The 15066-nt window shown below is 45.2% G+C and overlaps 1 protein-coding gene and 1 pseudogene across 4 annotated transcripts in view; both read left to right on the plus strand.

Moving 5' to 3' along the window:
* Nucleotides 1-12286, plus strand: part of MTHFD1L (methylenetetrahydrofolate dehydrogenase (NADP+ dependent) 1 like) — a 240498-nt gene extending 228212 nt beyond the window's left edge. For all 4 annotated transcript variants that reach the window (XM_024248174.3, XM_002817487.6, XM_063725060.1 and 1 more), the window contains exons 27-28: nt 2791-2911; nt 11925-12286. In XM_024248174.3, coding sequence (XP_024103942.2) covers nt 2791-2880 — 90 coding nt within the window. In that variant the 3' untranslated portion in view covers nt 2881-2911; nt 11925-12286. The remainder of the gene's footprint in view (nt 1-2790; nt 2912-11924) is intronic.
* Nucleotides 5247-11901, plus strand: LOC129060105 (large ribosomal subunit protein eL32-like; annotated as a pseudogene).
* Nucleotides 12287-15066: the final 2780 nt, after the last annotated feature.

Here is a 15066-nt window from a genome sequence, read left to right on the forward strand (position 1 = left end):
GCAGTGAGCCGAGATCGTGCCACTGCACTCCAGCCTGCGTGAGAGTGAGACTCTGTCTCAAAAAAAAACCCCTCTTATAAATGCCATAAGATGCCCTCAAATGCCATCTCAAAATGCAGTTAGGCAGGAAAATTACCTGGTGTGAGTTGTAACCTAGGCAACTGGAAAAAAATATGTGTCCACCAGTTACCCTTGTGTTTGATGTTTCAAGTAGTGAAACAGTAAATGTGGTTTTCTTTCTGGGGTCTCCCCCATTATAAGCACTCACTGTAGTAACCTGAGAAAAATGTTGCCTTCCTGCTGGGAACCTTAACTTCAGAGGCTGTGATACCCATCTTCATACCTAAAGTTTTAACATATAGCAAGTCCCCACCTACAAGCAGGTCTTGTGTCAAAAGTGTAGTTGCAGTTCATTGTTTGGAACCCGGAATGGATTTTCCCATAGGCGTGTTATGAATGGCAGCTGTATTCCAGGCAGCCGTGGAGGCCTTTTTAGCCCGTTTATATACCTGAAGTGCAGTCATGTGCAATTAGCAAGACAAGAGCCAGCCATCATCCATCACAGTGTTTTATGTGTTCCCCCAGCCTCCCCACTCCCACTGTCAGTCGGCCCAGCCAGGCAGGGAAGGGGGTGTTAATGAGGCCTGCAGGTGCACAGATTTGCTCCCCACCTGCTGCATCTGCAGGGGTTAAACAGGCTTTTCCCTCCCCTTCCCCCTCACCATTCCTCCTCTCCCTCTCCCCACCCCCCAGTCTCCCTTTCCCTGTGCTGAAGGGGCTGGGCAGTGAAGTGAGGAAGGGTGGCTGGAGCCGTTGGGGGCTGAGGCCACATTGTGCAGTTCACATCAGAACCCCCTGGGGACTTGCTCCAGTTGCAGATTCAAATGCAGCAGGTCTGGGGTGGGCTCTGAAATTCCGAATATCTAACAGGCTCCCAGGTAATACCCACGCAGGCCCACAGGCCCCATTTGAGAAACAGGAGTCTCTAAACACCGTGCGGGGAGGAGAGGCTGGTGAAGAGGGAAACCTCGAGTCACGACTGAAAGGCAGTGGAGGGTGAGAGCTGAGTTCTATTCTCTAGGCCTTAGGGAGGTCCCTTTTACACTGAGAACTTTTTGCCACGTGGGAAGAAGCAGGCAAACCCTGGATGCCATCAGGTGCTGGCACATTGCAGCCTCATCTCATGCAAGGCATTCTTGGCCAGGGCCTGTGAAGGTTCTACATGATGTGGCATTAACCCTCAGGAGAGCAGGCACAGTAGAACCAGAGTGTCTCCTCCATGCGACTGGGTGCAGCATCGCCCCATGCGACTGGGTGAAGCATCGCCCCATGCAACGGGGTGCAGCATCGCCCCATGCGACTGGGTGCAGCATCGCCCCATGCGACTGGGTGCAGCATCGCCCCATGCGACTGGGTGCAGCATCGCCCCATGCGACTGGGTGCAGCATCGCCCCATGCGACTGGGTGCAGCATCGCGCCAAGCGACTGGGTGCAGCATCGCCCCATGCGACTGGGTGCAGCATCGTTCCATGCGACTGGGTGCAGCATCGTTCCATGCGACTGGGTGCAGCATTGCTCCATGCGACTGGGTGCAGCATTGCTCCATGCGACTGGGTGCATATTGCTCCATGGGCATCATTTGTATGAAACACTCACTGTTAAAGCACAGTAGGAAATGCTGAAATGGAAAAGGAATGGGTCATCCGGGAGCACCAGGATCTAGACCCTGGAGCAGTGGTTCAGGGCCTGAGGATCCGTCAAGGGGGCCAGCATCAGAAGCCCCAGCACACAAGGGGCTTCTGATGCAAGAGGAGAGTGTGCGGTTTGAAGATCTTTCACCCCAACACAGCAAAGCGGTGAAGAACCAGTTTTCATCCTGTCTCCACCACTAACTAGCCATGTGTCCTTGAGCTGATACCCTCATGCCTAAGTGTCCTCTGTCCTCATCTGTAAAGTAAGGCTAAAATGAGTACCTACCTCATTAGGGTGCTAGGAAGCTCAATGAGATTATTTCTGTAAAACCCTTAGACTGTCCATCAAGTGTCATAAAAGCAGTAGTAGGGGTGGCTGTGGCGGTATGGTAGTGGTGAAATGAGTAATTTGAGATTATAGGCCTAAAGTCAAATTTCTGGTTTTGCAACTTATTACTAGTGTGACCTGGGCAAGTGACTTAGCATCTCCAAACCTCAGTTTCTTCCCTTGTAAAATGGAAATAATAAAAGTTCCTACCTGCTATATTATTGAGAGGATAAAATGAGGAAAGCATGTAGCACAGTGCCCATCACAAAGCAAGCTCTCAGTACATATCAGTTACTGTTATTGAGGGAGACCGGGGTGATGACTGGCATCTGAACAGGAGTTTTCCAGCTGTGCTCCAGGAACTGTAGGTGTTACAAAAATGTGTCTTGGGAATGAGAAGGAGGCCATTATTCACCCTGCCCACACCCGCTGCCCCCTTCAACCTGATGGGCTTGTCTTTGTTGGGGTTCAGCATGAAGATTTTATTGAAAAGAAAAGGTTTGGAAGATCACTGTTTTGTAGTTCGGGTGTGTTGTGGGGCCGCAGGGAAGGTAAATGGTCTCAATTTTCAGGAAGTTGACAATTGCCTTTTCTACTTCATTTCCTTAGACAAAAATTGAAATATCAGATGACAAATTTAAAGAGATATATCCCATATAAAACCTAAAGTTATATGAGGCTGTATTGAATGATAGAGTTAATTTGCATCATCAGATGTTGTGGCCACTTTGTAGCATTTGCTAATCTGTAACGCTTGGTTTTCTCCCCCAGATGAGCACCATGCCAGGACTGCCCACCCGGCCCTGCTTTTATGACATAGATCTTGATACCGAAACAGAACAAGTTAAAGGCTTGTTCTAAGTGGACAAGGTTCTCACAGGACCCGATGCAGGTAGGCTGATGTGCTTCAACTTTTTCTCTCTTTGTTTTTTTCCAGTTCGTACCTTTTTTTGTCATTTTTTTTTTTCTGATACCACAGAAGTGATCTAATAAATCCTTTCCTTCCTTCGTTACTCAAATTCCTACCAAATGACTTTCTGTGACTGGAATTCACTCCTGGGTGTGGATGTGAGTTAGATGCTCAGATGCTCAGTACACAGCCCTTAGTGTCCTGCGCTCGAGTCCAGTGAAAGCCAAATTATGTCATCCCTGAACATAGATGTGTTTAGAGCATCTCTGACTATAACAGAACTCTGTAAACTCATTATTCTTTTCCAGGATTAAAACCAGCATCTGTTATAATTTTAAAAGAGTAACTTCCTACCTTCCTGCCACATATCTCTTGGTACAGAGTTAGAATCATGTGAAAGAGGAATCTTGGTGTATCCGTTTCCTGGGGCTGCCATGACAAAGTATCACAAACTGGGTGGCTTAAAACAGTGGAAAGTTTGAAACAATTCTAGAGGCTAGAAGTCCAAAGTCAAGGTGTCAGCCAGGCCATACGCCACCTCAAGACTCTGGGTGGAATCCTCTCTGGCCTCTTCCTAGCTTCCGGTGGTGACTGTCACTCCCTGGCGTTCCCACCTTGCAGCTGCGTCACTCCCGTCTCAGCCTCTGTGGTCCCACCACGTTCTCCCTGTGTCTCTGCCTTCCCATGATGTTCACCTCTTATAAGGACCCCAGTCCTATTGGATTAGGGCCAACCCTAAGAACCTCCTTTTAACTTGATTACTCTGCAAAGACCCTCCTTCGAAATAAGATCACTCTCAGCCGGGCGCGGTGGCTCACGCCTGTAATCCCAGCACTTTGGGAGGCCGAGGTGGGTGGATCACGAAGTCAGGAGTTCAAGACCAGCCTGGCCAAGATGGCGAAACCCCATCTCTACTAAAAATACGAAAATTAGCTGGGTGTGTTGGTGGGCGCCTGTAATCCCAGCTACTCGGGAGGCTGAGGCAGAGAATTGCTTGAACCCAGGAGGCGGAGGTTGCAGTGAGCTGAGATTGTGCCACTGCACTCCAGCCTGGACCACAGAGCAAGACTCTCCTTATAAAAAAATAAAATAAAACAACTCTCACAGGTGCTCAGGGTTAGGACTTAAGCATATCTTCTAGGGGACACAGTTCAACCCACAACACTCTACTGTGGCACAACAGGTGTGTTCGGCTCTCATGTCCCTGGACAGACACATAACAAGGGGACAGACCATTTAACTAGAGGGCCCCGTGGGTCCCAGGAAGGACAGGGCAGCAGAAAGTAGGCCACTTGATGACTTTGGGTCTGCACAGTCTCAGGTTGGGCTTTGACTCTGAGCTGTCTTAGGCAGCCCAGACCTGGGGACTCTCGGTCTTACTCATGTCCACCCCACAGCACCGCAGCCATACCTGCTGCCTTCTGTCCTGACTCCCCATTGTGAAGAAAAATGGCCACATTCCTAAACCTCCTCCCTGGGGGACAACTCCTAATCAGAAGTTTGAAAGGCTCAGGGCTGCTTCTCCTACCCTAGGGATCTAACATATCCTCACCATGTTCTAAAGACACATTCCTTCCCCACAAGCACCCTGCCTCCTTCTCCCCACTGACTCCTGTTCCCGAGCCCAGAACCTCTCCCTCTTGCCAGCATATTCTCAGCCTTTGCAGATGAGCTTCCGTGACCTAAAGACCCTCTTCTTCAACCATCTCTGAGTTACGGCTCCAAGCCAGGCATCCAGGATTCTCATTTCATTTGTTTCACTACCAGGAGTCCACTTGAGGACTTGTTGTTGTTGTTGTTTGAGACAGAGTCTCGCGCTGTCACCTAGGCTGGAGTTCAGTGACATGATCTCTGCTCACTGCAACCTCCGCCTCCTGGGTTCAAGCAATTCTCTTGCCTCACCCGCCCAAGTAGCTGGGATTACAGGTGTGTGCCACCACGCCCCGCTAATTTTTGTATTTTTTATTTATTTATTTATTTATTTATTTGCGACAGAGTCTCACTCTGTTGCCAAGGCTGGAATGCAGCGGCACTGTGTCAGCTCACTGCAACCTCTGTCTCCTGGGTTCAAGCAATTCTCCTGCCTCAGCCTCCCAAGCAGTTGGGATTACAGGCACGCACCACCACGCCTGGCTAGTTTTTATATTTTTAGTAGAGACGGGGTTTCACCATGTTGGCCAGGCTGGTCTCGAACTCCTGACCTCAGGTGATCCACCTGCCTCGGCCTCCCAAAGTGCTGGGATTACAGGCGGGAGCCACCACGCCCAGCCTAATTTTTGTATTTTAATAGAGATGGGATTTCACCATGTTGGCCAGGCTGGTCTCAAACTCCTGACCTCAAGTGAGCCACCTTGTCTGGCCAAGTTTTTTGTTAAGCCTTTGTTGCTAAAACACTAAAGACCTGGGCTATGGTGAGAAAGATAAGGGACCCATAAATGAAATTACATTAAAACAAGGTGTGAAATCGTTTGTTTTGGGTTGTGGATGTTGTTTGGGGGGTGTTTCTATGTGTTTTTTGCTGAGGAGCAGGAGCTGTGTTAAGTTTGAGCCATAACTGCGTCTTTTATCTTTGTCATTTCAGAAAAAAGAAAACTCTAGAAAATGAAGTAAGGGAGACTAGTTTAACAAAGAAACCCATAAACTCAAGCGTTGATAAAATGTTGTTTCGTCTTTTGGTGTGAGCTTGTGTGTTGCCAATGTCTTGCATTCCCCAGTAAGGCCGTGGGGAAATAATTGCTATTTCCCCAATTGCTAGTTGGCCTTGCAATACCAACTCATCTCTCTTTTTATGTCAGGAACCCATTATGTTACATTTCTGCCATTTGTCATTTTTCTCCAGAATAAGTGTGTTCAATTCTCCCATCTCTCGGACAGCATTTTTCCAGCTTTTCGGTGAGTTTTCACATGCTCTCCAAGTAGGTCATATGAGTCCAATTATACCTTAATCACTGTAGTTAGGACTCAGGTTATGCTAAGGGACACATCCTTAGCATTATTAGTGCATACCCTTAAATCCTTTATTACCTACTCCCTAACAAGAATTCCTCCAGATCTTATACACGGGGCCTGCAGGGCAGGACACAGGCCTGTGGTAATTACCTCCAGTGTATCGGGCATTGTGCTAAGCACTTTGCATGTGTGGTCACAGCACCTCTGGAGCCAAGTGTTGTCCCATAAGGGCCACAAGGCTTCAAGAGGACGGAGCCTACCCCTTGGTCACTGAGGGGTGGCCCTGGTCTGCAAGGCTACAGAGCTGCCTTGCAACCCTGTGGCACTGCCTCTCGTTTCATAGCTGGCTCATGTCATTTTGCCACCCCTATCACATGTCATGCTGGCATCAACCCAGGGAGGTAGGTAGTATTTTTGTTTAAGAGCTGCAAGAACTCTCTCTGCCCAGAGAAGTCGACAACCTGCTCAAGTTGTGCAGCTCATAACTACAAAAGCCAAGGCTCAACTCAGATCTGTTGACTCTCAGTATTACCCCAACCTTTATGCCCCAAACCAAAGGATGCCCTTTTCATTTCAGTCACAGGTAAATGAACTTTGGCCCATTCCGAAAGATGATACCAGCTATTTGAACAGACAGGTACTTGAGGATAATGGGGTAATTTTTTTTAATAAGTAAAGATAATTGTTTGGGTACTAAAAGCTATGATTTTGTCATAATTCTTTTTAGTCCAAGTATAATAGAGCCAGCTCTTTCCTAATTCTCTAATGGAATGGCATTTCCACCCCCTACCCACCCCCCAATCCAAGGCCTCTTTCTTCTTTGTGAATTGCTAAATACTATTCTGGGCTAGTGGGCAGTGGTTCAAAACCCATCGTTTGACCCTGCTTGAACAATCAAAAACAGATCCAGTGTCCTAAGATAAAGCCACTATACAAAGCAAACATTCCCTCTCAGTGGCTCCTCGGTAATGACCCAGCAAGTATTGTCTGTTTCCTGTGCCTCTCACTATAGCCATCAGGGACCACTTCCACTACTAATCAGAGGTCTGTGGCTATTCAAAATGCATACAATAAAAATGTTAAAGCTTAGGCGACAGTCAGCTTGTACAAACATGGGCATCCAAAAGGAAATGTCTGGCTTGCTGACGTTGCTCCTTCAGGGATCACACTGTAGATGGTGTGCATACCCAGGTACTGAGCAGCATACTCATTATTCCCCCAGGAAAGTGTTGAAGGCGCGTCCCACTCAGGAAGAAGATTGTGCTTGGTTGATGACAACTTTCTGTCCTTCCTCACCTTTCTAGCCTGTCTCACCTCCTAGGAAACCGTGTGAAACCAAAGGTGAACATTATATGCCAAAAAAGCACCAGAATTGGAGCTCTCCTTGCTCCCTCTTCCCAAGACTTCTCTGTAGTGCCTTCACTATGGTTAGAATAAGGGCATGACTCATTCTTTTGGATGTCACTAAATAGAACTAATTAAAATAGGTTGTTTGTCCCAGTGAAATTGATCCGGCTGTTGAGTCTTTTGTTTAAAGATTATTGGAATGAAGGATTTGATATTTTTCCCCCCTATTCTTTTTTCTCATTCAGAAACTTTATCATATTTCTGAGCTTTGGCAAGATTCATTCAAATGAACACACAATAAAGTCTGGCAAATTTCCTGAAGAATTCAGGGACTCCCTTGCTTCTTTTTTCTACTGTGCAAAGTTATGTTGAGTACGGAATCAGATTCACTCCAGTCCTGCTATAAATCTTTGTTATTTACAAAAGAATTGCTTTTTCTTGAATTACGTACACAGAAATAAGTTCAGGAAAGAAATTAGTTCCTTTCCTAAACTGACTTTAGGGCTTCAACAGACAAATGGTTAAAGAAAATGTGGTATGTATAGACAGTGGAATACTATTTAGCCATTAAAAAAGAATGAAATACTGTCATTTACAGCAGCATGGATGGAAGTGGAAGTTATTATGTGAAATAAGCTGGGCATGGAAAGACTAATGCTGCATGTTCTCACTCTCATGTGGAAGCTAAAAAGCTTAGCTTCATAGACAGAATAAATGGTAGATACCAGAGGCTGGGAAGGATGGGTGGTTGGGAGAACGGTATGAAGAGAAGTTGGTTATGGGTACAAACATACAGTTAGACAGAAGAAATAAGCTCTAATGTTTGATAGCAAACTAGGATGACTATACTCAGCAACAATATTTTGTATACTTCAAAGTAACAGGAAGAGAGTACTTGAAATGATACCAACATACAGTAGTAATGATAAATACTCAAGATAATGGACACCCCAGATACCCTGACTTCATCACTACACATTCTAGGCACATAATAAACACTCATATATACCCCATAAGAATATAAAATATTAGGCCGGGTGTGGTGGCTCATGCCTCTAATCTCAGCAATTTGGGAGTCCGCAGTGGGTGGATCACTTGAGCCCAGGAATTTGAGACCAGCCTGGTAAACATGGCAAAACCCTGTCTCTACTAAAAATAGAAAAATTAGCCAGGTGTGGTGGCACGCACCTGTAATCTCACCTACTCAGGAGGCTGAGGCAGGAGAATCGCTTAGGAACCCAGGAGGTGGAGGCTGCAGTGGGCTGAGATCATGCTACTGCACTCTAGCCTGAGTGACAGAGCAAGACTCAGTCTCAAAAATATATATAATATATCAATACAAGGGAAAAATGGGCAGAAATTTTCAATGATATTTAATAACCATAAATTAATCTTGAGTTGGGTTGCTGCCTGCCAGCCCTTCTGTGAACCTGATTTGTTCAGTCCCAAGTCACAAACCACAGGGTTACAAAGTACCCTGGGAGGGCGCCTGAGCTCTGTGGTTTTAGTCTTGAAACTTTATCTTTTCACAAAGCAATTCAAAAATTGCTCATCACCATTGTGTTCCGAGAAAAGGGGCACCAAGGCATCACCCTGAGCCATCCGAGGAGTGCTGTGTGCCTTCTTCCTTTCTGCTTCCAAGTAGGATGGAAGCTCCAGCTTTACACTTAAATAATCCTCATCGACATCTAAAAGATAGTGATAATTAAATCTCTCCTATGTTGCTAAATTAAATCTCTCCTATCTAACTAAAATGGAATGTTTTAAAGCTTAGGTAACAATTCTGAAATTCTTAATTCCCCCCAAAAGAAACTTTTTCTGAGCACATTTTGATTTCTTATTCCCATGCCAAAATAGAATGTTTTGTATATGGTATCTTCCAAGATGTTTTCCCACTGAGTTAACTTCTGAAATTGCTTCTTCCAATGCATGAGCAATAAACAACAGATTCGTTTTTACATTCTCACCTTAGCTATTGCATTTCTGATTGTTTTCATCTATAATGAGACTTTCTATACTTTGGCCAGTCCTTCTGTTTTTGTTAAAATGTGGGACCACAGGCCAGGCATGGTAGCTCACATCTGTAATCCCAGCAATTTGGGAGGCCAAGGCAGGCAGATCACCTGAGGTCAAGAGTTCAAGACCAGCCTGGCCAACATGGTGAAACCCCATCTCTACTAAAAATACAAAAATTAGTCAGGCATGGTGGCGCGTACCTGTAATCCCAGCTACTTGGGAGGCTGAACCCTGAGAATTGCTTGAACCCAGGAGGCGAAGGTTGCAGTGAGCTGATATCGCGTCGCTGCACTCCAGCATGGGCAACAGAGAAAGACTCCATCTCAAAAAAAAAAAAAAAAAGTGGGACCACAGACTCTAAGCACCTTTAGACACAAAACCATAGGATACAAATGTAATGTGGCTAATCAGCTGGTCTTCCACCACTCACCTCTGGAGCATAGAAGGCCTTGTCCAGCCTTGCCTTGCCAAGCCAAGGGTCATCTCTAGTCCACTGAGCCCACCCTCTACCCTAGCACCCCTCCTGTCCCAAGAGTCATTGACCCTCAGGTCAAGGGATACCAGAGCCACTACAGTGAGACTGGCCGTGTCTCTGAAATATTTTCTTTTTTTTTGCCCTTCTCTCTTCCTCGGCACCGCCTATGGAGGTGGCAGCCATCTCCTCCTCGGCATCTTGGCCGCCCTCAGACCCCTTGTGAAGCCCAAGATCGTCAAAAAGAGAACCAAGAAGTTCATCCGGCACCAGTCAGACCATTGTGTCAAAATTAAGCGTAACTGGTGGAAACCCAGAGGCATTGACAACAGGGTTCGTAGAAGATTCAAGGGCCAGATCTTGATGCCCAACATTGGTTATGGGAGCAACAAAAAAACAAAGCACATGCTGCCCAGTGGCTTCCGGAAGTTCCTGGTCCATAATGTCGAGGAGCTGGAAGTGCTGCTGGTGTGCAACAAATCATAATGTGCCGAGATCACTCACAATGTTTCCTCCAAGAACCGCAAAGCCATCGTGGAAAGAGCTGCCCAACTGGCCATCAGAGTCACCAACCCCAATGCCAGGCTGCACAGCGAAGAAAATGAGTAGACAGCTCGTGTGCACGTTTTCTGTTTAAATAAATGTAAAAACGGCCATCTGGCATCTTCCTTAAAAAAAAAAAAGAAAAAAAGAAATATTTTCTTTATTTTCTTTATTTTTTTTTTTTTGAGACGCAGTCTCGCCCTGTCACCCAGGCTGAAGTGCAGTGGCGCAATCTCGGCTCACTGCAAGCTCTGCCTCCCGGGTTCACGCCATTCTCCTGCCTCAGCCTCCAGAGTAGCTGGGACTACAGGCACCTGCCACCACGTGGGCCCAGCTAATTTTTTTGTATTTTTTTAGTAGAGATGGGGTTTCACCATGTTAGCCAGGATGGTCTTGATCTCCTGACCTCGTGATCCGCCCGTGAGCCACCACGCCCGGCCTGAAATATTTTATTTTTGTTCATCTTTGTTGTGCTTATAATACTCCTGTTTTCTGTTTATTCCCCTGACTTGAATCAGATGTTAGGGGAGTATTTGAAGCTCCTCATTCCCTCTCTTCGTCAATATCTTTTGTCTAGAAACTAACCAAGCACCCTATCTGGCTCCAGACCTCTCAGTGATCTGTGGGAGGCCAACTCGCAGGATTTCAGCAGAGTTTGCACTTTCTTGGCCTAAAAGATAAGTCCTTCCATGTGTGAGTTCAGATTAAAGGCAACATATCGCATTTACATTTTAGAGAGGTGAACACATTATTTTCTGGGACTTAAGTGTTGTTTTGTTTCTTTTTTTTTTTTAACGTAGTTTGATTTATTTGTCTTTCTAAGAGATTACAGGATTTAAGAATGGCAACGAATCTTAATAGCCTTTGAGAGAAAGCAGCAAAGTTTTAATACTAAGTTCCAGGACCATGAACTTCCATGTTGTCCTAAATGCATTTTTCAAACATGGGTTTGAATGCCTACTCTATAAAACCCAAAAATCCAAGGTGACAGGATTCCTTATCTAAAATCCTAAACAAGGCTGGGCGTGGTGGTTCATACCTGTAATCCCAGCACTTTGGGAGGCCGAGGCAGGCGGATCACTTGAGCCCAGGAGTTCAAGACCAGCCTGGCCAACGTGGTGAAACCTCGTCTTTACTAAAAATACAAAAATTAGCCGGGCATGGTGGTGCACACTTGTAATCCCAGCTACTTGGGAGGCTGTGGCAGGAGGATTGCTTGAACCCAGGAGACGGAGGTTGCAATGAGCCAAGATCTCGCCACTACACTTCAGCCTGGGCGACAAAGTGAGACTCTGTCTCAAAAAAAAAAACAATTTTAAAAAAAATCCTAAATATTCTCATTCCACAGGATCCTGCAAACTGTAGATCCCAAACTTGGAAGTTCTGGGAATTCTGCCAGTATCCCCAAGTAAATCTCTTGGGAAGTTTAGAATGCTGCATGGCGTAGCTGTGCCTGCTCTTACAGAGTGGTGCAGACTCTGATTCTCCACGTCTGCTAAGTAAAATATTCCAAACACAGATCAGCCTTGTCTAGCTAATAGAACCATCACTCTGCTCTTGAATTTTCTTTTGGCCTCAAACTCTAGAGCTATAACATGTTAACGGTTTAACACCAGAGGAGAAAGCTATTCTTAAACTACTCAAACATGGTTTTTTTCTATTTTTCAGACTCCTGAAACAGACTACTCTGCCTTTTTGCTGCAGTTGGAGAAGAAACTGAATTTGAAAAATGTCTGTTATGCAATGCTGGAGACATGGTGAAATAGGCCAAAGATTTCTTCTTCGTTCAAGATGAATTCTGTTCGCAGCGGAGTATGGTGTTCAGCAAAAGGACCTCCACCAAGACTGAAAGAAACTAATTTATTTCTGTTTCTGTGGAGTTTACATTATTTCTACTGCTTACACTTTAGAATGTTTATTTTATGGGGACTAAGGGATTAAAAGAGTGTGAACTAAAAGGTAACATTTTCCACTCTCAAGTTTTCTACTTTGTCTTTGAACTGAAAATAAACATGGATCTAGAAAACCAACCAGCAAGTTTTCAGTGCCAGATAAAACTCTGCGCTCTAGAGGTAACTCCTCATGGGAGGCAGCTAGGAGTGTTACCTGACACCGATTTCCTAGAAAACTGTGACAAGCAAAGCAATAACACACGTGGAGAAATATCTGATCAAGCGGGAAATCTTCTGACTGTCGGGGATCTCTAGTAAGATCTCTTGGAATGAAGTGCACTGTGTATCCAAAACTATTTTCCAGTGCCAGCGAAGTTGCTATCTCTTACCTAAAACAAATGGGTTTATGCTAGTTTCCACCAAGGAATGAGTCTCAATGGCCATTAAACTTTCTAAGGCCCACAGGGCTAGGAAAAGTCGCTCTTAAAGGTCAGGTGTTTGGAAAATGTTTTTCCTTTTGCCCAACCCTTAATTAGTAGTAGAGAATGTTCTGTGGCCTATTCCCCTCGCTGGGAGTTCCTGACCCTTCTTTGTTTTCCAATTTTTCCTACAATAATATAAAATTACGTAAAAGTTAAAACAAAACCAAGGATTCAGGAAGAAACAAGCAGTGATTGTCCTCTAGACAGCGTAAGGAAAATAGTCACCATAAATATCTTAGATGTGCCCCAGGCACATCCTGCAGGATCTTTTCTGCATCCTCTTGTCCTATACCCTCCAGTGACCCTGCTCAGTCATTGCTTAGCCCATAATGCATCTTTATGCACAATTTGTCCCAAAACACTGTTTAGTAACTCAAAAGCCTCCCACTCAAAAGCTGTCCGTCCCAAGAATAATTTCACTTGGCAATTCTGAAGTGTCCTTTCCCCATCCCTGCCCTTTATTTGGGAGTACACCTCTCCAAATATACAGTTAACTGATGTTTTACTGTTTATTTGGAGAGGTGTACTCCCAAATAAAGGGCATACCCCTCTCCCTTTACAGTAAATTTGTCAACCCTTATAATCTTCAAATAGATGTGTACATTGAAAACCCTATATATTCCACTCAGAAAGCTGTCTTTTTTTTTTTTTTTTTTTTTTTTAAGATAGGGGCTCACTCTGTTGCCCAGGTGGAGTGCAGTGGTACAATCATGGCCCACAACAGCCTCGACCTCCCAGGCTCAGGTGAAGCCCCCACCTCAGCCTCCTGAGAAGCTGGAAGTACAGGCATGCACCACCCCACCCAGCTAATTTTTGTATCTTGGTAGGGACAGGGTTTCACCATGTTACCCAGGCTGGTCTCAAAGTCCGGGGCTCAAGCGATCCACCCGCCTCAGCCTCCCAAAGTGCTGGGATTAGAGGCGTGAGCCACCGTGCCTGGCCGTGAATTGATCTTTAAGCAGTTGCCTTCTGCTACTCATGTTTTTAGTCTTTTCCTCTGCATTGAAAGGTTAAGTTTCTATTTTTGAAAAAATTTTTTAAATAAATATTTTAGGAATCTCTATTCAAAAAGCTTTAGCCTAGGGACTCCTTTCCTTACCTACTTTTACCAGACGACTCCTCAACTCAAAAAGTAAGTAAACATCCTGCACACCAGTGTGGGAGAGTTTTCTACTGCTCACTTTGGAAGGACTATCATCCAGGTGCTGCTGGAAACCGCAAACTGTTTCCCATCATGTAGGCTCATTTGAAGTCCTCTGGGTGTCATAACTCGGGCTCTGATGGATTTGTTTTTGCTCATTCACTACCCTACTGATGGCAGAGTGTATCTGACTCCAGCTGAGTGATACGCAGTCTCCACCAAGAAGAAACGTTAATTAATGGACTCATCAACTCCTGATGACTTGAGGCATTCATAGAGAAAAAGAAGTATTATTATGGGGAGTACTGGGAGGAGCCAGTTATCAACCATCTCTTCTGAGGCCACAGCATGAGAAAAGAAAAATCACATAACCTTTGGCATGGTGGGTTTCAGTTAGAAATTTTCCCAAGAAGAGCGGATATTGATTTCTTTCTGCCTTTAATTGAAATGTAAAAAACGAATAGGCCAGAGATGGTGAGTGGCTCCAGTTACCCACTGTGGCACACAAATGTGTGATCATGCCCCCTCTCTGCTTGAGGACTGGCGATAGTGACACCTGCCAAGGTGAAGTCCCAGACCAGAAGAATCCTCTGTGAAAGCTACCCAAAGAACACACTATAGGGATTAACTGAGGAAGAGATGCATAGGGACTTGGGAACACAGCAGCAAGGCAATGAGCCAACCCATTCATTCATATTCCTTTTTTTTTTTTTGTCTTTTTTTTTTTTTTTTATTTTGAGACCGAGTCTTGCTCTGTCACCCAGGCTGGAATGCAGTGGTATGATCTCGGCTCACTGCAACCTCCACCTCCCGGGTTCAAATGATTCTCCTGCCTCAGCCTTCGAAGTAGCTGGGATTACAGGCATGCACCACCACGCCCAGCTAATGTTTGCATTTTTAGTAGAGATGAGGTTTCGCCATGTTGGCCAGGCTGGTCTCAAACTCCTGGCCTCAAGCCATCCACCCGCCTTGGCCTCCCAAAGTGCTGGGATTATAGGCGTGAGCCACCATTCCCAGCCTCATTAATATTCTTTTTATTCCTCTATTGTCAAGGTTATTTTGTTTAACTAGAGTGTGTATGTTTAATACACTTAAAGCTATAAGGAGTATTTTTCACAATAGATATTTAAAGAGAATCGTAGTTCCCTCCCATCTGATAGTAGCCACGGTTTTGTTTGTTTGTTTAACTAGAATGTGCCCAGCCTGTTTTTATCATAATTTATACATGCCCACAAATAAGATTGTGGCATGTGTAAATTATGATAATTTACCTTATATATTCCCAGAAAATCCAC

Source organism: Pongo abelii, chromosome 5 (genome assembly GCF_028885655.2).
Source record: "Pongo abelii isolate AG06213 chromosome 5, NHGRI_mPonAbe1-v2.0_pri, whole genome shotgun sequence".
NCBI classification, from domain to species: Eukaryota; Metazoa; Chordata; class Mammalia; order Primates; family Hominidae; genus Pongo; species Pongo abelii.